General features: G+C 38.7%; 1 protein-coding gene across 1 annotated transcript in view; it reads left to right on the forward strand.

The window, feature by feature from the left end:
- The first annotated feature begins 7,681 nt into the window (after window positions 1–7,681).
- The window catches only part of IBTK (inhibitor of Bruton agammaglobulinemia tyrosine kinase), a 43,055-nt gene continuing 24,432 nt past the window's right edge, over window positions 7,682–26,304 (forward strand). Inside the window, exons 1-13 of the mRNA XM_009073427.1 lie at window positions 7,682–8,005; window positions 11,404–11,500; window positions 13,224–13,348; window positions 14,210–14,320; window positions 15,556–15,726; window positions 16,869–16,986; window positions 18,563–18,743; window positions 19,972–20,095; window positions 21,805–21,982; window positions 22,916–22,924; window positions 23,249–23,411; window positions 24,295–24,888; window positions 26,194–26,277. Of these exons, the coding sequence (XP_009071675.1) occupies window positions 7,682–8,005; window positions 11,404–11,500; window positions 13,224–13,348; window positions 14,210–14,320; window positions 15,556–15,726; window positions 16,869–16,986; window positions 18,563–18,743; window positions 19,972–20,095; window positions 21,805–21,982; window positions 22,916–22,924; window positions 23,249–23,411; window positions 24,295–24,888; window positions 26,194–26,277 (2,279 nt within the window). The remainder of the gene's footprint in view (window positions 8,006–11,403; window positions 11,501–13,223; window positions 13,349–14,209; window positions 14,321–15,555; window positions 15,727–16,868; window positions 16,987–18,562; window positions 18,744–19,971; window positions 20,096–21,804; window positions 21,983–22,915; window positions 22,925–23,248; window positions 23,412–24,294; window positions 24,889–26,193; window positions 26,278–26,304) is intronic.

The raw sequence follows: 26,304 nt of genomic DNA on the forward strand, positions 1-26,304 counted from the left end.
GGAGGGCAGAGGGCAGGCGGCCTCGTAGGATGGGAGGGAAGCGGTTTCGTGGCGGAGGGAAAGTGTCTGGGCTGCCTGCTCGGATGAGTCTCGTCGCTCCCGGCTCATGTGCACGTGTAGTGGGAGCCAGGGCGGCCCCCTGCCCCCTGCCCGCCCCTGCCCTGTGGCTGCCTCGGAAACACTTTCCTCCCTGGACACTAGCAGCAGCTCTTGCCAGGTTTCCATACCTGGAGATTCCCAGGAAGCCTGTCGTGTTTCTGGGCTTCTTGGTGGTATTTCTCTGTAGTGCTGGGTTTGAGCAGCACCGTCAGCACTAGCGAGCTGAAGTTCCGTAGTTAGCTTAAAAGGATAATTCCATGCAGCTTCCTTAGGGGAAACCCAACTCCTTTTTGGTGACGTGGTCAGTGTAGTTGTCTGTCTTCGTGGCAGCTGATGACAATTTGCGGTTTAGAAAACAGCAGTAATCACCCAACAGCATCTGGTGTGCATAGTCTGTAATAATACTGCACCAGGAGTTCAGAGTTCATTCAGAAAAGTCAGCTTTTCTCGAGACTTTGTGGGTTCTGTAGTTTTAAGTATGGTGAAATTCTAGAACGCTCCTGTGGTTCATTGGTCTCATTATCTCTTTCAATAAAAAAACCCTCTAGCAAGGTCCTGGTGTGTTGTGGAAATGCCTGTAGCTGCACTTGCTATGTTGTTGTCTGTACTCCTTTCTGTATGTTTTATTTTCCCTTTCTGTATGTTTTATTTTCTGTGGACAACATTTAAGTTATTAATCACAAGTAGCCCTGTCTATTTTGGGATAAGCCAAGCACAGTATTTCACAGTTTACTGCTGGTGTACTATGATTCCTGACTAATAGATGTGCTCTGACGTGTCGCAGCTGAATTTAGCTACCAGTGGTACTTTGGTATTTCTTTGACAGATGTGTCTGCCTTTAATTGGTAGTGCTTGTCAGCACTGTCAAGAGCAAGGCAATTAGAGTTGTTGGATCGCTGTATGCCTCATTCTGATAAGGGTTTTGCTGTTGTGGCTGTTCAGGAGGAAGTTATGGAAAGTCTGGAAAGAGCCTCTAAAGGTCACCTGTGCCAAGGGTACCTGAGCCAAGCAGTGGTACCGAGGCCTCAGCCTAGTGAATATAGCAGCTTGGATCTGCCATGGCCCAAGGGACATAGCAGCATGGTGGAGTGTGGCTTTTTTTATTAAAACAAGTTTTCCTCTGTAGCTTTATATCTGGGAAGATCACATTTATTTATAACTTGAGCAGTTTGCTTGTTGTGTAGCCCATTTTGAGAGCCTCATTCAATTCAGTTTCTCATTTGAAAGTGCTTCCTGACATAAAACCGAATTGTTTATGAAGTTTGAACAAATGACTGTTTATCCCACTGTCAGGGGTAGATTGGACTAGAGTTTTGATTTTTCTTCTTTGTGTAACAGGTGTCTTATTCAGAGACTCTGGGTAAGGAGGAAAGAGGTCGAAGTTACTCAGCCTGTATTTACTGGTTGTTTTGTAAACATTCTGAATCCTGGTGACTCTTTCCAAAGTTTTCTTCTACTTCTTCTACTTGATACCTGAACTAGAGACCACATTTTGCCTGATGTTTTGTGCACAGAGAACAGCAGAACCCTTGTTTTCTGTGCCTTGTATTGCAATGCTCCTGTAATACAGTCAAGAAGAAGCTACTTTTCTTAGAGGTCTCTGTGTGGGAATTCAGGCTGCCAAACCACTCATACCTCCTGCACAGCTTCGATTTACCCATCTTTCTTTGTATATTCAATCACTTTTCTCCTCATAAAAAACATGTATACTCAGATAATACTGTTCAAGAGGTTGAAAAGCCTAGTTTTGCCCAGACTTCCAACAAATGTGCAAGGAGTTTCTGAACAGGTTAAGCTGTCCGTGGATAGGTAATTTGAGTGGAAATGAATAACCTAACTGTTCTTTAAAGCCTGTGCCTGAAAGGTGTGTTTGCTTTGTTTATCTAGGAATTCATCTGTCTTTCCTTGAGGATATGTTGCTTAATGCCAGTGCTAAGTTTATTATATGACTACCCAGCTTCAATTTGCTAGTCACTTTTGTCAGATTCTAAACTACTACTTTAATATGTATTAGTGGAAGTTACCTTAAGGTGAGACTGCAATCAACAGAAAGTCCTGGAAAACTGGTAACATGATAGCAAATTCCCATGGCTTAATTCTGTAAGCTCTAGATTTGCTTTTATTCGATTAGCTTACTGATCCAATAGTCTGCCTGGTGAAGTTTGTTTTGGGTACAAATATTTTCAGGATTTTCATGCTGTTATGGTTACAGGTCTTTTGTGATGTTGCAAAACAAGCATGAATGGACTGACTTGGAGAATATTATTAAATGTTAGAGTGCTTGTTTGAAAAACACCCCCCTTTCCTTTCTACCCTAGAAAGCTTTAAGAACTTCAATACCTTTATAGGGAAGGACTTGACTTTCCTAAAGTGTATGATATTGCCAGTCATCTCTCACTTAGCAACTTACTATCAAATGGAAAAACAAATATTGTCCCTTCAGAAAACCCATATTATTTACAGTATTTTTTAAAAAGGTATTAGGACTGGCAAGGAAAGCTCTAGGCTTCTTTTATGTGAAAAATAGAAGCCATTATAATTTCTGTTTTAAGAGAGCCAAATGCAAGGTATTTTTTTCACCCAAGTGCATTCTAGATGCAGCTGGTATTTAGAAAAATTAGTAACACTTGAAACAATAAATAAATCAACCCCAACAGGAAAGCAGTGAATGGAATGAGGTTATTCCAATTTTAGGGTCTTGAGACATATGTTCTTAGTAAGGCAGCCTGAAGATGGGTTTCAAGGCCATGTCACTATTTTGACAATTGAGTTACTTTAATGCAGTGCACATGGAAGATGCAGACCCAGCAATCTGTCTTTGAGTGGCACTGAATTCTAAGTAGCTGAATCTGTTCTGTATTCTCTTTCACTTCCATGTGAGACCATTGTCTATATTAAAGCCACAACAGCAGCTACTAGCTGCTGCCTTGGTACAGGTGTCCACATCCATGCTGGCCAGATTTTGCTGGAAGTAATACCCAAGTATAGGCTTTCATCAGGAAGAATTGGAAAGACCACAGAGAGGAGTTGTAGTATCAGGTGTGTTCCTCCTGGATTGGATGCCAGAAATGTACATCGAAGCTGCCAACCACGTGGGGAGAGTGGTTTGTTGTTTCCTTGTGCCTTTGAGCCAAAAGAGCACAACCTCTGTGGACATGCTGTCTAGAAAAATAAAATTGGGAATGTGTGGATGGAGAATATGATACAAGGAGAGAGCGCGGGAGCTTCACAGTGGGAAGCTTTTGTCAATTCTGTTCATTTTTCCCAAAGGTCCAGCCTTCATGTCTGCCCTCTGCTGTTTGCAGGAAGTGAAATCCACCACCACCATCCTTAGTCATTAGATATTTGCTAGCTTAGTCTTACAGGTGTGTAGAATCTTTGTTCATTTCATACTCAAGAGAGGGTAACAGCTTTCGTTTACAGAGTGGCTTCTGGCAAGAAACAGATTTTTGAGTTGACCACGGTAGGTACAGAACTGTTTTATCAGCTCTAGGAGTTCTGACTCCATAAGGTGAGATGACACATCTGACACACTCCTTGGAGGGTGCCTGGCAGCTGTGGTGCAGTGGTGCTTTGCCTTCTTTGAGGAGGATTGCTGAGTGAGAGAGCTCTACCTACTCACTTCCAGGAGGCAAAAATGCCACAAAAACTTTCTTGCTACTTAGGAATTGCTTCCAAGTTGGTTGTAATCTTTTAAGTTTTCCTGAGCTGTGAACATGTATAATAAGTAACTCATGTCTCTAAGGGTAAATTTAGGAACCTACTTGCTGCTGAAATAAAACTTTGGGATACTCTGAATTCCTCCATTTTTTGTGACTTTTTTTCAGTAATGTTTATTAGGAATAAGGTTTTGAAAATAATTTCCATTCCAGATGATGCCTATTGTATCATAAAAATGTTAAAAATATGATAATTTTATTTAGCTATTTATATCTTTTAAGTATTACAACATTAGAGTGGGATTATAATATGAATATGATTAGTGCTGAGAAGCCTTCAGAAATATCTGCAAATAAAAGTGGAGGCATAATCAAAAGGACACTGTATTCTAGGCATTTCAATTCAAAGTTTAAAAAATGCTGGTGCTATTCCTATTTTGTGCTTATTTTAGTGCTGGGCATTGATCTGGGACCCCATATATTAGAAGTAAGCATTTGGACAGCAGAAAGGTTCTCCAACAGATGTGAGCTTCAATTGCAATTTGAAAGCTTTAAGATTTCCTTTAAGGACCTCCTTTGTATAACACTCAGGTCTGATTATTAACCTTTTTCAGATGTCATAATAACACAATAGTGTCTGTTACTGGTGTGCCAGTCTTGAAAACTTGGTCTACAGCCTTTTGTTTTGAAACTCTAGGTGTATATAGCAATATACTAATATAGTATCGAGTTTTGTAATGTTTAGAGTTGAAGGAGGGCTGGGTTAGAATGACTTAGAGAGAAATAATTCAGCCGAGTCAGGTTTCACATAGCTGCAGTAAATGTCACCGTGATGGAGTTAGTGTGAGGTAGGCAGGCTTGGATTTCTCTCTAGTAGCAGACTTTGTATTCTTTGAATGTTTGATTTGTTGTTCACATTATTTTGGTGTTTGGTGATGCTAGAGCTCATTTTTTCCTGGCCTCTATGTGCCTTTCTTGCAATGGTACAAGTTTCTCAGGAACCAGGATTTACTTTCTTCTGAATCATTTTCTTATGCAATTCAGTGCCTTAAATAGATGTGTAGCTGCACAAGGGAAGGTATGGCACAGGGCACAACAGGACTGCTTCCTTGGGTGGTGGGTTACCTAACAGAGTAGTCAGCTTTATTTTATGACTCCCCTGAGCAATTTATCTTTGTGCTCTTTTTGTTTTCACTCTTTTTCTTTGAAGCACTAATAGTAATGTCCAAACAACAAATAGTATTTAAGATGTACTTTACAAGGCATATGTAAAATTCATATTTGTTCCACAGCATTATTTTATTGCCTAGTGGCATATTGACGAAATGTGACAAATTGAGGATCGTAACACTTGTGATGTTTTTCCTGTGATCTCCACATATTTATTTTTTTTAATTATTAGTGTTTAGAATGGTGTTTGATGCACTGGCAATATGAGTCTACTGATAGTCACCTATCACACTTTGGAGCAGCATGTCAGGCTGTGCTCTTGAAATGAGAGCTGTTTTTTTGAGCCTGCAACAGTGATTCACTTCTCTTTACAGTCTGAGGCTTGAGAAGTGTAGAGGATAAAGGTCCATGCACATATATGTTCAGTTTCTTCTGTTACTGAAGACGTTTGTATGTAGAGGGAACTGAAGCTGAACAGTCGTGGTCAATTCTGGTCTCAGAAAGATTTCTCAATGTTGCTCCTGGTGGGGGATGAGGGATTAAACTGTAGTGAATAAAGACTAGGGTTTTTTTCCTTCTTCATTTGCCTGCTGCTTGAAATAGTTTTGAAGGTTTTGAACAACTTCTGCAGATTTGCATTCTGACTATTTAATCCCTTCTGAATGAAGGGAGGTGGAAAAATAATTGTTGAAGGCTTTGTCATGAGATGTTTAAATGAATACTCTTGGATTAGATTTTTTTTTCTGAAAGTTTAGATTCCATTGCTAGTGTGTGCTCTAAATGGATTACTTGCAGCTTGGTGACAATCTCAGTGATAATTCTTGAAACTGGAGGAGGACTGAGGTTTCTGTTTCCTTTTCCAAACAAAATCATATTTTCCTGACATGTCTTTGCAGGTAGAGATGATAACAAAATATACATCCAGTGCCTAAAGAGCAACGGAAGCTAAGCTCAACAGGCTTTTTTGATAGAGATGAGGGCCAAGGAGTAGGATGTGAACATTTATAATGACTGCTGAGTTGGAAAGATAGTATGGTGGGTGTGGTGTTTGTGTCCCCCAACCCCCTTCTCCCTCCCTGAGGGTTTGTTAACATTTTCAGTTTTATTTATCCATCTTTCATGGTGGTATTGTTTAGCTTCTTCTGGGTAGAACAACTTTAAATTACATTTCGCATAGGAAGCAAAAACACAAAGGAGTTTAAAACTTGCCTGAAAACTGTTTCACTCAGTTTGAAACTTATGTGTGGAAGATTGAAGTGTGAAGTTTTTTGGGTGCTTAATAGCAGTTCACATTAAGTTAGGCAGTGTATCAGTGATGTATGTAGTTCACTTTTTCTGTTCTCTGGGTGTGATTTTTATACTGCTGTCTGCACATCGTGAATTGTGATGCTTTTGACTATAACCACACATTTTGTGGTTTAGGTGAGTGCTTCTATCAGGCCTCCTTCAAATTTGAGAAAGGGAGTGCCAGAGAAAGATGAGTATGCTGAAGATAAGTATGCAGAGCTAAGCAGAAATGCTGTATGCCCCAGACTGTGAATATATTTTCAGGAAGAAGAATTTGTATATTTGCTTCCTTTTCCTTCTTCCTCCTCCCTTACTTACCCCTTCCAACCTAGACCTTCACTTCTTTCTTCCTGTTTCAGGAGCTTTAGACCTTAGCCCTACATGAGTGCCAATAGCCTGAATTCATGCCTCTTGTTGAAGCTGCTTTTCATTGCTCTGTTGCCATCCTTCTTCCTGCCTTCGTCGGCGGTTCTGGGAGTGGTGGAGAAGAGCCTTCCTATTGATTCTGCAGAACAGAATTAGTAGGGGCATGGGTAGGCATTCAGGCTAGGGAAGAAAAGTGGGGTATAATCCTTTCTGCAGTGGCTATGTGGTGGTCCCTCCCTCCTTCTGGGTGTGACTGCCAAAGCTCTGTTCCCAAGGTGCGCTCACAGGTTGGGGGGGATCAGTGTGTTGTTGGGATTTTTTTTTGTGGCTTTTTTTTTTTTTTTTTTGTTGGTTTGGTTTGGTTTGGTTTGGTTTTTCTCCCAGCAGTGTTTTAGCTCAGTTCTTGCTCATCAGGGAGTAATGACGCAATTAGACAGTAAACAATCAGGGTCCTAAGGACCCTAAGGTTGGGAAAGAAAACATTTTTTTTCTTCAGGTGACATTTTGGATCCAGTACACTTGTAGCGTAAAAGGTTTATGTCTAAGAAAGGTAGGAGGTGCCTTTGGAGGCTGGGGTGGGAAAAGGAGGAATGTTTTTTTTAAGCTGACTAAATGGCTGTGTGTAAGCACTGATGCCATGGGGCAGGTCAGTTAACCCCTTGCCACATTGCTCCTGTGCTTGCAAGCACCAGTTTGAGGTGTGCAGTTGCTGGGAAAGAGAGTATTTGTTTACTCATCTGTTCTGATTTTTTCTCTTTCAGGTCTCCCTTGCAATTATGGAGTTTTAGAAGAATAAGGTAGTGTGGAGGGGGAATCCCCCCCTGCACACTCGAGGTAGTTCACTTTTGGAATTTTCTATGGACAAGAATATTTGTTATATAAGATGGTGAAATAAGACTTCTAAAAATATATATTTATAAATATTTATTTGGATCAAGTGCCAAACAGTACAAAGATTTCTAATGGCAGCTCAGTAAAACTGGATTTACATCCTTGGAATTACAATTTTTCTAAGGCACTGTGTTGTGTACTGAATTGGAGTGCCTTGATACTCTTAAGGGTTGTTCCCCTTAAGGAGAGGAGCAGCTTTAGAAGTGAAGATGAGCTCTCACATGCCAGAGTGCACTTCAAAGTGTCGATCTCTACAGCATGCTTTGGATCTTATTTCTGTAGTAACCAGAGGAAGTGAGGGTCAGATCAAGGCCTTTCTCTCTTCTTACTGCTACAATGCTGCAACCATAAAGGATGCCTTTGGTAGAAACGTTTTACATCTTGCTTCATCTTGTGGGAAGAAAGGTGTGCTAGATTGGTTGGCTGAGACCAAAGGAGTAGACCTCTTGGCGAAAGACAAAGAATCTGGATGGACAGCTTTGCACAGAAGTATATTTTACGGATACATCGATTGTGTTTTGTCGTTACTGAAGGTGAGTGATTTTCAGCTATAGTTTTCCGTGGCATACATGTTTTTTAGAGTTGTATTGATTATGTAAACTGTATGTAGACTTGACTGAAAGCCTCTTGAAGGTTGTCTTAATACTCTGTTTAGATTGCAGCGCACTGATTTGCTTGAAGGTTGTTCATAAAAGATGTTTGCCTTTGCCCGTGCAGAAATCAGCACTAAGTAAGGATCCCCGATTAACTGTGGACTTCCTTGAAGACTTGTTTGTGTGGATGATGTCAGGGTCTTAAAAGTGGAGGGTGATCAGACTAAAGATACTCTAAAAATAGACTCCTCAGTAATTATACCAATTTGTGTTAGAGAACATAAAATAATGAAAGATTAAATGGAGTTTTAATTAGAAGTGAATTTCACATTTGAGAGATAAACACTTCAAGATATGGAGCCTTTTATTAAGTGAATCTCAATTTCATTCTTATTTTAACCAGGGCTTTTGCACGATCCCCCTTATTTATTTCTTTCTTACAATTGTGCTTTCTTCCCATCCACTTAGCAAGTTGTATATATTTTTGATTGGTCTTCCCTCTCTTCCTCCTGTCCCAAGTACAGCAAAGGGAAGAGCTGCATTTGTTTGAGATATTCAGGGTCCCTTTAACCACGTGAAAAAATGGAATACTTGTGGTTCAGGGTTGTTTAAAAACAAACCTTTTAAGGCAGAGAATTTTTCATTTTGAGTTCAGCTTTTTTAAATTAGAGCAACTAGCCATTTGTAGGCATAAAACTCTGCTTTCAGCAAGACTTTTAAGCAAAAAGGTTGTGGATCCAGTATTTTTTAATTCCTGAAGGTATGGTAAATGTTAAACATGTATTTCATGTGCTATAGCCTTACATAGTGAGGAGGTTTGCATTAAACTTGACAAGAGCAAGTGTTTTTAGAGGAATTGTACATTATTCTATTCTCTAGACAACTGGAAACTGTGTATGTGATACATGAAAAAGCATTCAGTCCTGTAGAGCATGCGTGTATATATCTGTATCTGTGATATTTGCTGTATGTGATACATGAAAAAGTATTCAGTCCTGTAGAGCATGTGTGTATATATCTGTATCTGTGATATTTGCTTGCAGGAGGCTTGTACAGGTTTTCCCAGATGTATTTTGCTTTTCTGTCCATTGCGTAAATGAATGAGATTTTTCTGGTAGCCAGATCTGCTGATATTCTTCTAAGAAACAGAATGAAACAGCTCACGGAGAGTGCTCTGTCTCCCAGTTCCTTAACTGGAGTGTATCAGCTGCCCTGTGTTATAAAAAGGGCATGTTCTTAAGGTAATATAGCAACAAGAAGAATGGATTATAGAGCAGAATTATGAAATACCTGAGCTAGAAAGAGATCTCTGAAGGTTTTAAAGTTCAGCCCCTATGCACAAGCAAGTTAAGCTAGAACAAGTTGCCCAGGACTGTGAACAGAGCATCAGATATCTCTGGTCCAATGTTTTAATACCAGTGCACTAAAAATGGGGTTTAGATTTAAGCAGAATTTCTAAATTTCAATTTTTGCCCATTGCCACTTTTTCTGCCTCTGTGCATTGCTGCAATCCCCTCACCTCCAATCAGGTATCTGTTACATGTATTGATAAGGTATGCTGTATCCACCACACCCTAAACCTCTCTAGGCTAAGGATCCCATAGCTTCTCTTTGTATGCCAGATACCCCAGTCATTATTTTCATGGACTTTTGCTGGACTTTTCCTGTATGTCCGTGTCTATATTGGAGTCCAGACCTGAACCCAGCAGTCCAGATGTGGCTTACCAGTGCTGAGTAAGTTGCACTTGCTGGCAACACTCCCACGTGCAGCTCTGGATGTTTTCACCATTCTTAGCTGAGAGGGCCCTTTGTTGGCTTGTGGTCAACTGGTTGTCTACAAGAAACCTCAAGTCCTTTGCTACTGAGCTGCTTTCCAGCCATTTGGCCTCCATCTGTATCTGTATACTAGGTTGTTCCTCCCCAGGGACAGGATTTGCATTTGCCTTTGTTGAACTTCACAAGGTTCCTCTCAGTCCATTGCTCCAGCCTGTTAAGGTCCCTCTGAATGTCAGCACAACCCTCTCACTTAACAGCCACTCCTCTGGTCTTGTGCCATCCTCTTTGCTGAGGGACAACTCTGGCCTGTCATCCAGAGTTTTAGTGAAGATATTAAGCAGTACTGGTCCCGGAAACAGCCCATGGTGTCCTAAACTAGGGTGGATGACAGACTTCTGCTTTGCCTGGAGGCAGTCATGCCATACTCTCAGGCTGTATATACCTACAAGTTTTGCCACTCAGCAGTTGGGATTTGTTTTCACAAATTCAGACCACGTGAATATCACTGCAGCCTCTGTCTTCTTGTGTGTGACTAATACGGCTGCCAGAGAAAAGAATACCCAGCTACCTGTTATGTCATAAAAATAGGTCAGTCTTTCTGTTATACAGTGAGTTAATACCAGCACTGTTGCTAATAGGGTTGCATTCACAGTTTGGAGAATGTAGGTGGTTGTTGTTCTGGCTAGTATTTTTCCATATAAAGTTACAGGTTAAAATCTGTACTGCAGATGTAGCTGATTGTCCTGTCATGCTTGAAGGAATTGTGCTCCCTCCATGTATTTCATGTGTTTACCTCTTTAGTGTGAGAAGAAGGTTTTGCTTTGTATCAGCCATGAGCTGTGGTACATAGGTGCTGTTAACCATTGGGTTCTACTTGGGCACATCTGCATCTCTTAGGGATTTGATTGATGACTCGTGACTTTAATAAAACCAAACCTGATGTTGCAATTCTCTTTTGTATCGAGAAAATGGTATTTACAGAGAATATCTACTTCCCTCTTGAGTTCTAAAGCACTGACCTGTTCATGCTTTGTGCCTGTGAACCTTCCCTACTGCTGTCATGTTGGGCTGTTTGTGTTCTCTTGGCTTTCCTCAGCAAGTATGAACCATTGTTCCTTGCTTGTTTTCAAAGTCATAGTAGGTTCTTTATTTTCTCACTTCTCTAGCTTGTCAAAACTGATTCTATAAGCATGCCAGGATAAGAAGATATGTTCTTTGAAGCTGGTAAATGCATTTTTGGTAAATACTTGGCATTCCTAGATGTAAGTGCTTTATCTTCAAGTCTGATCCCTTTGTGTTTCACATCTTATTACACAATCAGTATTCAGACAATAAAATCCCAGTTAATAGATCAACAAGGTATATATGTGGCTGAACAGAATTGCACTGTTTATTTTTTTTATTTGCTTACAGTTTATTTGAATCTGAAGATTTTATTTTATCAGTATTAAACTTCAATTGAAGATTTGCTCAGCTTCTTAAATGTTTACCTGGCTTAGTTCAAGCTGTGGAGTTAAAATTAAGTTCAGTTCTTCTCTTCCCCTCTTCTCCTTCTCTTTCAGCATGGTGTTAGTCTGTATGTTCAGGATAAAGAAGGCTTATCAGCCCTGGATCTTGTGATGAAAGACAGACCAGTCCATGTGGTGTTCAAGAAAACTGGTAGGAAATAAAATAGTTTAATTTGTATATTGCCAGGGGAAATGTTTCAATGATGTATCAATGTGTGTACCAGTGTAGACAATGTTTCCTGTTTTTGATGAGGACTTTGGAGATGATGTGATACCTGAAGATATTGGGTTGCTAATATCAGAAAAAAGCAGGTGCAGAATCTTGGTGGTAGGCACAGGTTGCACATGTGTAAATGAAGGAATAATGACTGGCTCAGAGATTTAAAAAAAAAGGTTCAAGTGATGTAATAGCTAACCCAGAGAGGTTGTAGAGGCTCTATCCTTGGAGATACTGAAAGCCTGAGAGAAGATGACTCTGGGCAGCCTACTCTAGCTGACCCATCTTGAGAACAGGTGTTGAACTGGATGTTCTCCAGAGTGTTTTTCAGTCTCAGTGATTCTGTTATATTTCTCTTTTATCTCAATTAAAACGATCAGAGAAACTTCAGTGTCTTTAATTTCTTAGTTTGTCACTTCTGTGCCTTCCATGAAAAGAGAGAGATTGTTACTGAATCTTCAAAATATTTTTTTAGACAAGGTAGCTTGAGACAAGCCAGTTTCAGTCTAAATACAATTTCTCCTCCTAGGAAATGCATATGTAAGAATAACTCTGAGCACACAAGTTTTTCCCTGACAGAGTATTTTTGTAGTAGCTTTTATTTATTTTGTATTGTTTTTCACTTTTCTGTTCACCTTCTTTCCTCTTTTATTCATCTCCCCAAGCCTAGTTTTGTTGTGCAGTGAAATTTGTGTTTTGAGCTTTTTTCCAGGCAGTGATTTTAGTTAGATAAGTGCTGAGTTGTATTCTTAATTTTATCTTGTAAAATAGGTTATAATCCTTTAATTGTTTTAGTGGAATCATAGAATAGTTTGGGGTTGGAAGGGTCCTTAAAGATATCTGGTTCCACCCCCTGTGCCATGGGCAGGGTCACCTTCCACTAGACCAGGTTGTTCAGAGCTCCATCTAACCTGGCCTTGAACACTCCCAGGGATGGAGAATCCACAAGGTCTCTGGGCAGCCTGTGCCAGTGTCTCACCACCCTCACAGTAAAGAATTTATTCCTATTGTCTGATCTAAACCTGCCCTCTTTCAGTCTGATGCCATTCCCACTTGTCCTATTTACATGCCTTTGTAAAAAGTCCCTCTCCAACCTTCTGGTCAGCCCCTTTAGGAGCTGCAAGCCTGCCATAAGGTCTTCCTGGACAGTGATGCAACATAACAAGATACACATTGATTTTGGTTTTTTACTAATCAGAAAATGTTGTTCATATACCACTGAGAGGTTATTTAAAAATATAAATGTACATTTTTGGCCACCTCTCTGAATTGAAAGTGTTTATGGATTTCATATGTGACCGTACCATTTATTTGGGGAAAGGCCATTTAGGAAATTGAAGCAATGGAAGCACAACATGTGTAACTTAAGGTGGTTAGGGGTTCTGAAAACAGCACATAAATCTGCTGCTGTGGAATGTTTGCATTTTTTGCAAATATGACTAACAATGATCATCTGTAGAATATTGTTAAAATATTTTGTCATAGCACCTTCTCGTAAGATTACATTTTTTTAGAAGTTCAGTTTTAGGTAAAAACTAGCTTTCCTCATCAAATTTTAGATAGAAACTACATGAGTTGATGTTTGGTTTTTTTTTTAAGTCAGTGTGCACAAAACTGGTAAATTTACGAGCTGCAGAGGGAATGTTTTTCATTACAGATCCCACAGAAGTCTACACCTGGGGAAACAATATAAATTTTACTTTGGGCCATGGTGGTCAGCAGGGTAAACATCATCCTGAATTGGTGGACCTTTTCCCCCGGAATGGCGTGTACATCAAACAGGTATTGTTAATGTGTTACATAGACACCTTTCCTGTGAACTTGGAGGGGGGTTGAGGGGGAAAAGGTATCAAGGAAGTTATCAAGTATTGAAAATTTGCATGGAAAAAGCAGTTTTTGCTGCTTTCCCCACTCTGTCAGCCCTTCCCCCACTGTCCAGTCACTGTCAATGGATTTGTGGGTCTCTGTGCTGTTGGGGAGAACAGAGATTTTATATGATTTGCCTTGGACATGTGGCTTGTATGTCCTTAAACTCAGAATCTTGGTACTTCTGTAAGTGTTTTGAGCTGCTGACTTCCTGAGCAACTCCCATACTGAACTGCAGTGGGATAATAAATGTGTTTGGTGCATGTTGTGTTGAAAGCAGCATGTGCTGTTAATTGCATTCCTGTAGCAGTATCTTTGCCTCTAATAACTTCTTGAGACTTCAGTTTGAGAATGTTTGAAAGTTTGAAGTACATCTTGAGCAAACATTCAGGGCAGACAATCCATGTTGCAGTCTCACCATGTTTTCTTCAGCTCTTCTGAGGTTCTGTTGTGGCCCTTAAAACTGTATCTTTTGAGCTTTGGTAGCCTGTAGGGCCATGCTTGATCTTATTAAAATAAACTGAAACTGTCAGTCACTTCAGGTAGGTTAAGGCAGTACGTAATATATTTAAAGCAAATATTTTGACTTCCTTATAATTTTATTAGGCAGTCTTATGCTTTAATACTAATATCTTATTCATCTGTTCATGAACATATCTTATTAAAGGAGAACTTCTTTAACAAAGTACTTTTGGCAGGTGTTTTCAGATTAACCAAGAAAATTAACGGGTCCTGTGTGACCTCCTCCCCACCCTTTGTTTGCCCTTTTCCTTTCAGGTGGTACTCTGCAAATTCCACTCTGTGTTCCTTTCCCACAAAGGTCAAGTTTATACGTGTGGACACGGACAAGGAGGGCGTTTGGGTCATGGTGATGAACAAACATGCCTGGTATGCTGTCTTATGTTACTTCATGTAGTCTAACATGATGTTGCTTTTATTTCAAACAGCAAGTCTAAAAAAGTGAATTGGAGTTTCTGTTAGTGTGCTTTCAAAATGTGTTTGCTGTTGATTTCAAACAAACCTCCTTGCTCCCCACCAAATAACAGAAAAAAACCTCTCTGGTGCTATGAGTGAGATGGAAGTGAGTAGAGGAATGTGCAGTTAAAAATATTCTAAGATAGCTAAATACAGTGGTCAAACTTTTGTGTTATGGCAGAGTTGTTTTAGAGGCTAGATGATAATAGGTAAGGGGAGGCAAATGTTTCTGGGCTTGGCTGGCTTCTTAAGTAGGTCTGTGTTGCCATCTGCTGAGAGCCAAGGTTGGCACAGAGGAAACAGCAGTACTGTGGAGCTGCAGTGGCATGAAGAGTGATGGTAAGGTTGCTGCTTAACTGTAAAGTGAAACCTCACTCATCATTTTCATTTGAATAGCACATTGTTGGGATATGCAAAACCAAAATTTGAGAAGACTAAGATACTATGACAATGCAGTTCTTAGACTTAAGCATCTTATGCTGTGCGTACTACCTGGTAGTGTGCATTTAGTTTACAGGACAGTCATTTTAAAGAATTTCTAATGCCAAGTAGCTGGTAGACCTTGATATTCTGTTGCTGGATGCTATAGTGAAGGCTGGAGCTCAAATTTACTTTTTTTTTTTTCTTTTAAAAGAAAGCAATTCTATGAAATTAGATTTTTTTTTTTTCAAAATTTGTTTCAAAATTAGGATCTTACCCAGTTGAATAAAGGAGAGCTCACATTATAGTGCAGGAAAAGTCAAAGATACAGAACTGCTTCCTTATCTGGGGAATTTTCTTAGGTTTAACCTGTGTTTTGCAGGGAGAAGTCTTTAGTGTTCATGGTAATTTAAAAGAAAAGTATCTGAAGTGATAGTTAATACTTGTTCAGCTGTCCTGAAGATATAGTTTCTGATCTAATTTTGGAACAGGTACTTTAAAACTCAGCTCCCCTGATAGCAGAGGACACATTTCAAATGAAAGTAGTTCATCTTACTGCGTTGGAAGTGTTAATTCTGTTAATGATTTTTCTTGGCATTTTCATCTATGTTTCAATATTTGGTCATGATTTTCTGTTAGTGCAACTTTAGTTTTATAGATGGCCACAGGTTCATATCAAACTGGTATCAAATATGTTTTTATATGAATATCTTTTTTTTCTTACTCAGATTCCAAGACTTGTGGAAGGCTTAGCTGGTCATCAGTGTTCCCAGATAGCTGCAGCTAAGGATCATACTGTTGTTTTAACAGAGGATGGATATGTTTACACATTTGGTTTGAATACTTTTCATCAATTAGGTATTCTTCCTCCTCCTTCAAACTGCAGCGTTCCAAGACAGGTAAAAATAACCAGTCAAAGCTTAATTGTTTGGGTTTTTTTGGGTTGTTTTTATTAACAGGAAGTAAAATGTTGAAGATTATGGAAATAACTTTTAAACTTGTTTTGGACAACAGAGTTGAATGTGAGTTCAGATAAATCTTGACTCTGTGTTATCATGCGTCTTAGATTTTAAATACTGAATGGTGTCCTCATAAACGTCTTAGTCTGTAACCTGTGCACTACTGAGGTTTGTAGTGTGAAGTATTATACAAGGTACAATTGTGAAAACCCTTTTCTTTCCCAAGTTGTTCTGTAGCTGAAGTGACAGAAAGTTAATAGCTATGTGTTACGGGAGATTCATACTCTTCACTCCTTTTGAATCACTGGATGATGGCTCTCAGGGTTTGATCATTATATCCTTTGCTGGAAGGACTGCTGATTCTGGAGTCAGTGCTGTGGGAGGAATAGTGATAGGACAGAGAGGACAGGGATATCAGCAATTTGACTGCATTTCTGTGCTTAATCTCTAGATTTATTTTTAAGTAAAGAAGCACTACATTAACTTTTGTTGAAAGGAAGCTTTGTGTGAAGTAGAACAATACTGCATTACCCATGTTATAAAAGTAGAAATTGGCCAAAATGCAACAGGATAGTGGTTTGGGGTACCATGGAGTGCTCTTCAGTAGTGTAATGATAGCTCTGTATCCACTGGTTTTGATTTTGTCGTCTTAATCTGGAAAATCAAGTTGAATTTGAAGTGTGGAATTAGTAGTGTAGTGTCCTGCAGTGTGTTTAGGGCATTAGAACTTACAAGGTGAAACTTTTATCTGATTTTTGCAGCACCTGAATCTTCTTTGGCTGTCTTATACATGTCCTGTGCAGTCTTGTTCAACATATGTATAAAGACAGCCTAAGGAGACTTGGTTCTGGTTCTGATTAGATAACACAAGAAGTTTGGTTCTTTTTTGTCACTAGTACAATAGCACAAGTACAAGTGCTTGACAAACTTCTGAAATAATCCTGATTTATTAGACTGTATGTGGATCAATATCAGTTCTTCATTCTTACCGATTTAAGGAGTTAAGTGTTGTCGGAAGTTTGTGCATATGAAATTCACCTGTTGCTGCTTAATATTGAGATGTACTTTGGATTTGTGCTTAGGTTCAGGCAAAAAACGTGAAAGGTAGAGCGGTGATTGGAGTGGCTGCAGGCAGATTCCATACAGTGCTATGGACTAAGGAAGCAGTGTATACCATGGGGCTGAATGGCGGCCAACTAGGTAAGGCAGAAGCATTCTGAAAGTAAACTCCAGCCTTTAAAGATGTTCATGCTAAACCTGTCATCTGCTTCTTAGAACAGAAGCCTGATTGAAGCATTCTTTTCTTTTTTAATTTTTGCTTTGAAACCAGTCTGATGACGTCATCCCTTCACACTTCTTTTGAAGGATATTTTTCATCGCTACCAGTTACTCTCACATTTTGAGATGACAGGAGCTGGTCAGACTTAGCTCTCTTATTTGAACTCTAATTCTTCTGCCTTCCATGTATCCTGTACGGTCCTGCTACTAAAGACTTTGAGGAAACAGAATGTTGCTGTTTGTGTTGGAAATTACCCCAAGGCATGGTTGTCTGTTTCCAGTGCTCTGGCTGTTACTGCTCTTAATAAATTATAAACTAGCCTTCAGCTCTCCTGCCTATGTCCTTCTTTCATCATGGACTGTAAACATGCTTCTGATAACTTTTTCCATACTAACTTTTTAAAGTGAAATGCTTGCCTTTATCTGGATTTCTTTCAACACCACCATTACCAGAATCTTTACTTAACTCTGTCTTGTCTGAAGTCAAGAAAGACCTATTAAAAATGTATTACCAACTAGTGAATTTTTTTTGTATGAATAGGGTATTTTAATTGCTTTTGTCTTTTTTAATAAACAGGTATTTCAGTATTGATTTGGATTTGCATTTTTGTAGTTCTGTGCTTGTGTGCAAACAAAACTTAGCTAGCTCTGGTACTTAGAGTTAATCTGCATCAGCTCTGGCTGCAGGTTCAGACACTTTGTGTTTCTATTTAAGGTTTCAAAGGTATGTGAAAAAAAATTCTTTGTCAGAGAAGTATCTTACAATGAATCCATTTTTGTTTTGTTTTGCCTTTTTTTTTTATATGCACTCATCATATAAGTTTTTTTTGTGTTTGATTGTGTTGTTGGGATTATTTTGGTTAGTGCACAGCCCAGTGCAGTACCATACAGAGACAGGAATTGAACTGTGAGCAGTATGTGTCACTGGGCACCTGTGGTGGTGCACTCTGCCCCTTAAGATGTTTGGGCATAGCCATACACTGTCACATGGCAGGGCTGTTTTAAACATTAAAGCATTATTTCTTTAATGTTTTCAAAGATCTTGCCTTGCAGCTCCAGCCCTGTCTGTTTCATGTAACTGACTGCCTTTATGCTTACATGCACTTATAGTCATTTTTCTGGCAAGCTTTCTTTGTGTCTTCCAATGGCTGAAATAATCTGTAGTTTATGCCAGTGTGATAGGATTTCTTGTGTCTTGAACTGTAGTATGATCAAATAAATATTCTTTTTTTTTGAATCAAATCAGTACCAGTGCCTTAAATAGCTTTCCCTGTATGCCTTACTTCATTTTTATTTATCAAATCTTGAGTTTTTTCTAATGTTTGCAGTGAGCTAACAAGTATGTTTGGTGGGTCTCTTATTTCATTATTTTGAAGATGAATTATCCAACTACCTCAAAAGTCTTTAGAACTTAAAGGCTCTTCAAAGCAGTGTAGCAAAGTGTCCTTTAAATGCGGAATGTGCAATTAATGTTTTTGGGGTGTGTTGTATTTTCTAGGTTATCTGCTGGATCCTAATGGAGAAAAATGTGTAACTGCACTTCGCCAAGTTTCTGCTCTACACCATAAAGACATCTCTATGTCCTTGGTCTCTGCAAGTGATGGCGCTACAGTATGTGTTACTGACAGAGGAGATATTTATTTACTTGCAGACTATCAGTGCAAAAAGATAGCTTCGAAGTATGTGTTACTTTTCTCATTTGTCGTGAAGAACAATAGGTGAAGATGTCACTGTAGTTGTACTTGCAAGCTATTTTAAAGATTTTTGTGCATAAAGTACAGATAATACAGTGGTCCCCTGTGTTTCCTTCATTTGCAGTTCTTTCATATTAAGTAGGGCTGTTGGTTTTTGTTTGTTTCTCTATTTGTTTTTGTTATTAGATGAGGTTAAGGTGCCACTTGCTGTACGGAAGACAGTTTTTTTTAAAAGTGGCACAAAATATTTCCTTTTTAGTGTGGTTGAGTTTAAAAACATGGAAACTGGTATTTTTTCTTCCTCTGTTAGCTTGGATTTATATAAGGGCATCTTGGTAGAGGCATTGCAAATCTGCTATTGTATTTATTTATGTTTTGGTTTTGAACCAGTAATTTGGGGTCTGAATTTCATAATTAGTGTTTGGATGGAGTATGTTATAAGGGGTAATTTAGGTTGTAAGAGGCAACTTGTGACATCATCTGGTTCATACGCTAAAACCTGAATGTAAAACCTGTTGAAGAAGTTGGATCCTTGACTCGTAACTTTAGGAAATTATTTTATCCCATTCTCTCTTACTTAGTTTGCAATAGCAGATTAGATTAGATTTGTTTAGGTGTTATTTTACCCATCTAACTCCCAGCTAGTTTTTCAGCTTCACTTTGAATTCTGACAGTATTTACTGACATATTATAGCTTAGTGATTATTTTATCCTTCATTTCTACATGGCTGTAAGTGAAGGTTCTGGCCCTTGTAGAACCCTAATGCAATGTGCTGTGCTCTTAGACTAAGAAACTGAGAAAAGATCATCAGTGTGGTTTTGATCAGCTAAAAGATAAAACCCACCAAACCCCTGAGAAACAACCTGCTGGGATAGGATAGGTCTTTTAATTCAAACAGCTAATTGAATTTTTACAATGCTGAAATCAAAGCTACATGATCTGCTGGTTTTCACTTGTGGAATTTTGTGAAGAACCTGTAGATATAATGTGACTTAATTAAAAGCAAAACAAAAATTGCAGTCTACCAATAGTTTTTTGTTAGCAGTTATGTTAGTGTTACCAGTGGGGTAAAACTAAGCATAAGTAATTTTTCAGTGTTGCTGCCTCAACTATTTTTTTTTACTGCTTCTCTGAATGAAAAAGTTAACTGTCATAGAAGTAACACAAGTACACAATGGAGAAATACTAATTTAACCTTTTGTGTTCTTTCAGACAGCTGAACCTTAAAAAAGTTATTGTCAGTGGGGGATATTTGGAATATAAGGTAGATACCCAGCATCTTAAAGAAAATGGGGGTCAGAAGATTTGCATTCTGGCGCTGGATGAAGCTGGAAGAGTAAGTTGTGTCCCTAGAAATCAGAATTACATAGCAGGCTGCTATACCAGTTTGCAGGACCCTTCCAAGTCCCAGCCTTTTCTAGATCTGCTCCCTGGAAGATCTAAGCCTTCAGTGCCATCTAGTGGTGTTTACAAAATGGTTTTCTTACTGAAAGGCCTCCTTAAAGAATGTTAAAAACTGAGCTTGTATATCAAAATAGGGAGCAGTGTGGGTATTTCCTTTCCTTGTGTTTGACTGAATTATGTTTTGGGATGATCTTACCTGTTCATTAAGTCGTTAGTTGTCTCGAAGATTCTAAACTTCCAGCTCAGTATTCTTTCACATGAGGTTTAGCCTCTAGCATCTATAGTATTGGTAGTGCCCCTTCAATGTCTTGGGACACTGCTTTAGCAATAAGAAACCACTTTATCTTCCTGCATTAGTGAAACTCTTTCAGTGTACATTTCATATCTTTTCATGCTGAATACTGACAAGGGCTGAGATCTTTAGTGCTTTTAAGCATTATAAATTATTGAGTAAGGAGAAGGATGGGATCTTAATACTTCTGTTTCCTGAATCAGTGCTTCCTGGTCTGTCCTGATTCCATTTTCTTTAAGGGAGTTCTGTTTAGCCCAGAAAAGAGAGGGCTCAAGGGGGATCTTATCAATGCATATACATACTTGAAGGGAAGATGTCAAGATGGAGCCAGGTTTTTTTTCAGTGGTGCCCAGTGACAGGACCAGAGGAAATGGGCCCAAACTGGGATAAAGGATGAACCTTTTTCACTGTGAGGGAGGTCCAGCACTATCACAGGTTGCCCATGAAGACTGAAATCGTCATCCTTGGAAATACTCAAGAGCTGTCAACATGTTCCTGGGCAGTTGAGTGGTCCTGCTTGAGCAGGGAGATTGAACTAGATAACCTCCAGATATCCCTTTTAACTGCAGTCATTCTGTGATTCTGTAGGGCTCAAGAGAGGGGAAAGGAAGTAGATTGCTCAAGTTCTTTTGTCCCCTCCTTGTGTAGGTGTTAACAGACCTGTGCAGGCCCTTTAGCGGGAGAAGACAGAAGCCTGACTTCAGCATTACTAATGCCACATCTGGGCTTGGCTTTTCTGGGACTGTTAATTCACGTTTGCTTCTTTCAGACATGGACAGTATACCTTGTTGGGGTCTTGCTGTGTGTGTAGTGCTTCACATTCCTGTTGAATGCTTTGAAGTTTGTGTTTGGTCATGATCTCCATTCCAAAACCTTGACTGGTACAGAGAAACTTGAGATTTTTGTCAAACAGTTGATAAGAAACGGTTTAAAATTTCAGTGTGCTAGCTTTGAATTTTGTCTGATTTACAAGCAAACCAGTTGGACAAGTCTGTAAGTTAAGGACTAGATTAAACTTTCTTTTTGACTTCATGACACCTTTTGCTGTCCTTGTTGAAACGTCAGTAAAGCCTCTCCTATAGATGACTGCTGCGAAGATATTTGAATCTTAAGAAAAGCTTTTCAAATACCCTTCATGGGCAAATGGATCTTGGTATCATAGATTTTCCCTGTTTTACTTGTGGGTTCTTTGTAATAGATGCTCATAGGACATAAGGATAAAATTCTGAAAAATGTCTTTCTCCTTTTTGAGATGGCATGTTCTTGTGCTTAAAAAAAGTAGTATGTAATATGTAACTGGTTTTATATGATATGAAGATCTCCCTTTTCTCTAAAAATTGGTATCATAGGTGTTTTGCTGGAAGTCATCTAACAGCTCCATGAAGCAGTGCCGTTGGGTGTATGGCCGACAAGTCTTCATGTCCGATGTTGCTTTAAATGAGAACGACATAATGTTTGTTACACAGGATGGAGAAGCCTTTACAGGAAACTGGCTGAAAGAAGGGAACAAAATCTCAGAAAAGAAAGGTTAGCTGTGATTTCTGTATGGTTTTTAAGTCCTTGAAATCAATATAAAAGTTTAGTTGAATCTTTTCAGTCTCTAACAGCACTATGTGGTGAGTTTGTTCTTTCTTCTGTGGCTGACGGTCGTTAGCATTGACCACTACTATTCTCTTTTCTCAGTAGTACTAAGATTTACTTTGCAGCCTTCAGCTATCCTTTAGGTGGAGATTTCCTGGAAGAAAAGTACTACTGAAGTTGAAGTTCTACCTGAATATGAGGAAGAACTTCTTTACTGTGCGAGTGGCTGTGCACTGGAACAGGCTGCCCAGACAGGTTGTGGAGTCTCCTCACTGGAGATACTTAAGAACTGTCTGGATTCAATCCTGAGCCATGTGCTCTAGGGGTGACCCTGCTTGAGCAGGGAGGTTGGAACAGATGACCCACTGAAGTCACTTCAACCTAACCGATTCTGTGAAGAGTAATAGTAGCACAAGGGTCTAGGGTAATAATCTTGTCACATATTAGATGACAAGTCTTAAGAGAATTGGCATTGAACAAAAGAAGGAGCATATACTTCCTTGCACGGCTAAGTCTGTGAAACCTTATCTGTTTCTCAGACCCTTATCTGGGCATGACACAGAGTCCAGAGCAATTTCCACCTTATTAACTTGACTCATATTGCTGAGAGTAGGTCCTGATGGTTTGTTTTCCTATGAGGAAGATGCCTGTCTGCTACAGGACAAGTTTTAATTGAAACAGTCAGTGCTTTTCATGTAAGGGTCTTAAAATTCTATGGGTAGAAATTATTTTCCTTCCCATCTGGGATGTATTTGAACTTTGTAGCTGTATGTTGCAGTTCTACTGCCTTTGATACTGAGCTTCTATCTTTAGTTTTCAGTCCATTTTTTGGCATTCTTTCACGGCAAAAATCTTTCCTCTGTTTCTCAATTCAGAGAGAAATATGTTGTATGTTGATGCACAGCTTGTTTTATTCCACAGGAGGTTGCATTGAATGTTAGGTGGAGTGTTTTCCCACACATGAAGAAGTGTCAAAACACTTTCACAAGAAGCTCTTGATAAAAACTATCCTATATATGATGTAAAATCTTACTCTTAAAATGTCTTCTTGCATTTCAGTTATGCAAGCTGTAATCTTCAGCATGACTTAGCCTTCAATAATTCAATAATTACTCCATCATATAGAAATCATAGTCTTACCTTTTTGTTGTATTAGTTGTATTTTAATTATCTGGACCTTTCTGTGATTTGTCTTCAATTTCTTTGTTTTAGCAGAACTTCAGAATTCAAGTGATGTGTCCTGTGAACATGATACAAACAGTGTGTATGAAAGAATTCGACTGCAGAAGCTTACTTTTGTCCACAGAGCTGTAAGCATTGCCACTGATCCTAGTGGCTACAATTTTGCTGTGCTACAGTCAGATCCTAAAACCAGGTATATTTAAAATAATGGTGGCTGTAATCTTTTGGTTTTTGTGTGAGTGCAATCGAATCATTCTTTTATCTTTTGTTTTTTGTGTGAGTGCAATCGAATCATTCCTCTCCAAACCATTTTTTTGAGTCATACAGGAAGATGTAGTATTTATACATATTACATTATCATACAGTAAATAGGGTTATCCATAGGGCTAGAGAATAGCACTTGTTAGTAAATATTTTGAAGTTGCCCAAAGGTCTCAGCTTATACATTTGCTTAATTAGTATACTCAGTGTTGATGTTTTATCTAAAGTGCTTAAGGCAAGCATTTGCAATGTGTTTCTTAACACACTGAGCTCTAAATACTGGAGCAATTCACCCCTTCAGTCATCACCAGGAATCAGCTTTTAAATAAAAGTGAAAAGTGGATCATTATTTGTTTGGAAAAATGTGTATAAAGTAAAATAAGTAAATAGAATACTGAACCATGTTCCTTACTGTCTTGTAATAGTTACTAATGTGTTTGATAAGTAACTGAATGTTAAGGTTTTTCTTACTGCTTTGATTTATAATATGAAATGCAGCAGATATTTCTGTGTTCTCTTGTTGGAAAAATGAGATGAAGATAGTTTGGATAATGCATATTTATTGTGTACATTATAAAGACAAAATGCTACATTTGATATTCTGAAGCTATAAAGGTCTTATATATGTGGTTTAATTGCCTAAGTAATATATTATTAGGTATTTTTGTAAAGAATAGGAGAAGAGATGTTTAGTGCAGCGATGTAAGAAAAAACAAACCAAATGGAAACAGCCTCATCCTCATCATTAAATACAGTATGTAAGATTTTATGAAGCTTGTAAATAGTGAGTTTTTATGGATTTCATTTTGTTCTAGTCTCTATGAAATTCCAAGTGTGTCATTATCAAGCTTTGGAGTGGATTTTGGCAAGCTGTTAGATGAAACAGATGAAATGGACAGCATCCATGATGTGACTTTTCAGATTGGCACAAGAACATACCCCGTGCACAAATACATCTTGGCTGTGCGCTCGGAGTTCTTCAGGAAGCTGTTTCTCTCCAGCGACAACCAGCTAGACACTCCAGACATCTACCGTAAAGATGAAGATGCTGTTGGGTGTGATCTTTATGTAATAGAGAAAGTTCATCCAGATCTGTTTGCATACCTCCTGCAGTTCATATACACTGATACTTGTGATCTTTTGACCCATGGTTATAAACCAAAAGTCCTGTGTAAAGGAAAATCGGAAGAATATCAAGATACTTTAATTTCTAACCTGAGCAAAATGAGTTTTGATGAAAATGTTAATGGAAAGGCTGCATTTGAGATTTATAGAAATAATCAAGTGCAAGTCATGAATGAAAAACAGAAGAGCAAATCTAAAAAAGGCAAAGCTGGTGAAGAATCCAACCTCATTAAGATGTTGCAAAGTGCAGCAAAGAAGTTTGGACTCAGCAATTTAAGTGGAAGGTGGGTGAAAGGAAATGCTTTTATATTTTTGCCAGCTCTTCGTGGAGTGGTTTTGTGTAAGCTGATGTTACTTTAGTTGTTATGACAGTAATGTAAATTAAGACACTGATTTTAGGATAAAAATCGGGAAAATGGTAGGATGCTGCTTGGGAACTGGCTGGGCATTGGCTGGTGAGCAATTGCATTGTACATCACTTGCTTTGTAAAAGCCAATTCTTTTATCATCATCATTCTTATTATATTCCATTCCTTTTCTGCCCCATTAAAACCCATGACTTTACTATTTTTTCCCCAGTTCTCTCCCCATCCCACTGGTGGGTGCTAGGGGAAGAGGAGTGAGTGGCTGTGTGGTATTTACCTCACAGCTGACTTAAACCATGACAGTATCTTTTAAGGCATGAGCTCAATGGGACTTGATACCTGATAGAAATAAAATGACTTTGCAGAATGACTGTCATAAAACATCAATACCTGTTTTGTTAGAGACAGCTGATCTAATTGAGTTTTGGATTGATTAATTTCTATGCTGTAGTCTGTAGTCCAGTGGTTTTTCCGTAGACAGCAAACATACTTGGTGTAAAACAATCCAAAGCAAAGTTAAATTCTTGTAACATAAAAATTAAATCAAGTAAACATAGTGAAACAAATGGAATTGACACCAAATGTCTCTGTAGAAGTGTATTGCTCAATTGTTTGGGGTTTTTTTTTCTGCATTTGTCCTTTCAAAAGAGGGAAAAGCTTTCTTAGAGCAGTGTTCTTCACTGTACATTTTGCACACACAGCAGAGATGTGAAGCTGCTGCTCAAACTGAGTTCCTAAGTAAAATTTCCATGGCAAAGTACTTTTTCTTTGAAAGTGTATTACTTTGTAATCCACCAGCAGCACTCCCTTGTCTTTACCATCCCATTCACAAGCCTCCTTGATCAATCAGGATGCTAAAAAAGTCTGGGACATACATCTCTTCCAAACCACTATCTTTGCCCAGGTAATTGTCTGGTAGCAGTAACTTACATATTTTTTTGACCCTGTGGTGTTGGACTTTGGCCTTAACTATAGCAGTATAGCTCTCATCTAAGGTAATAAATAAGATAGCTGAGATGTGGACAGAATGTCAGTTACATTCTACATCTGCAGTGAAGACTTTCAAGTAACAGCTGTCCCTTTCTAGTTTTTTATGATGAATGATTTTGCTTCTTTTTAATATTATATAAGCCCACTGAAGTGCTGTTACTTTATGAAACTGTTTTTAATGTTTTGAGCTGTATACTAATTGTATTATTTATTACTAATGTTAATGATTTGCAGGTTGGATGGAGTCAGGTTAGAAAACGGAAAAATTAATGTTATCAACAAAAAGAATGGGAATAAACCAAAGCTGAATCAGAAATGGTAATTTTTTTAAAATCAAGCTTTCCC

This window comes from Acanthisitta chloris, unplaced genomic scaffold (assembly GCF_000695815.1).
Source record: "Acanthisitta chloris isolate BGI_N310 unplaced genomic scaffold, ASM69581v1 scaffold2874, whole genome shotgun sequence".
Classification (NCBI taxonomy): Eukaryota; Metazoa; Chordata; class Aves; order Passeriformes; family Acanthisittidae; genus Acanthisitta; species Acanthisitta chloris.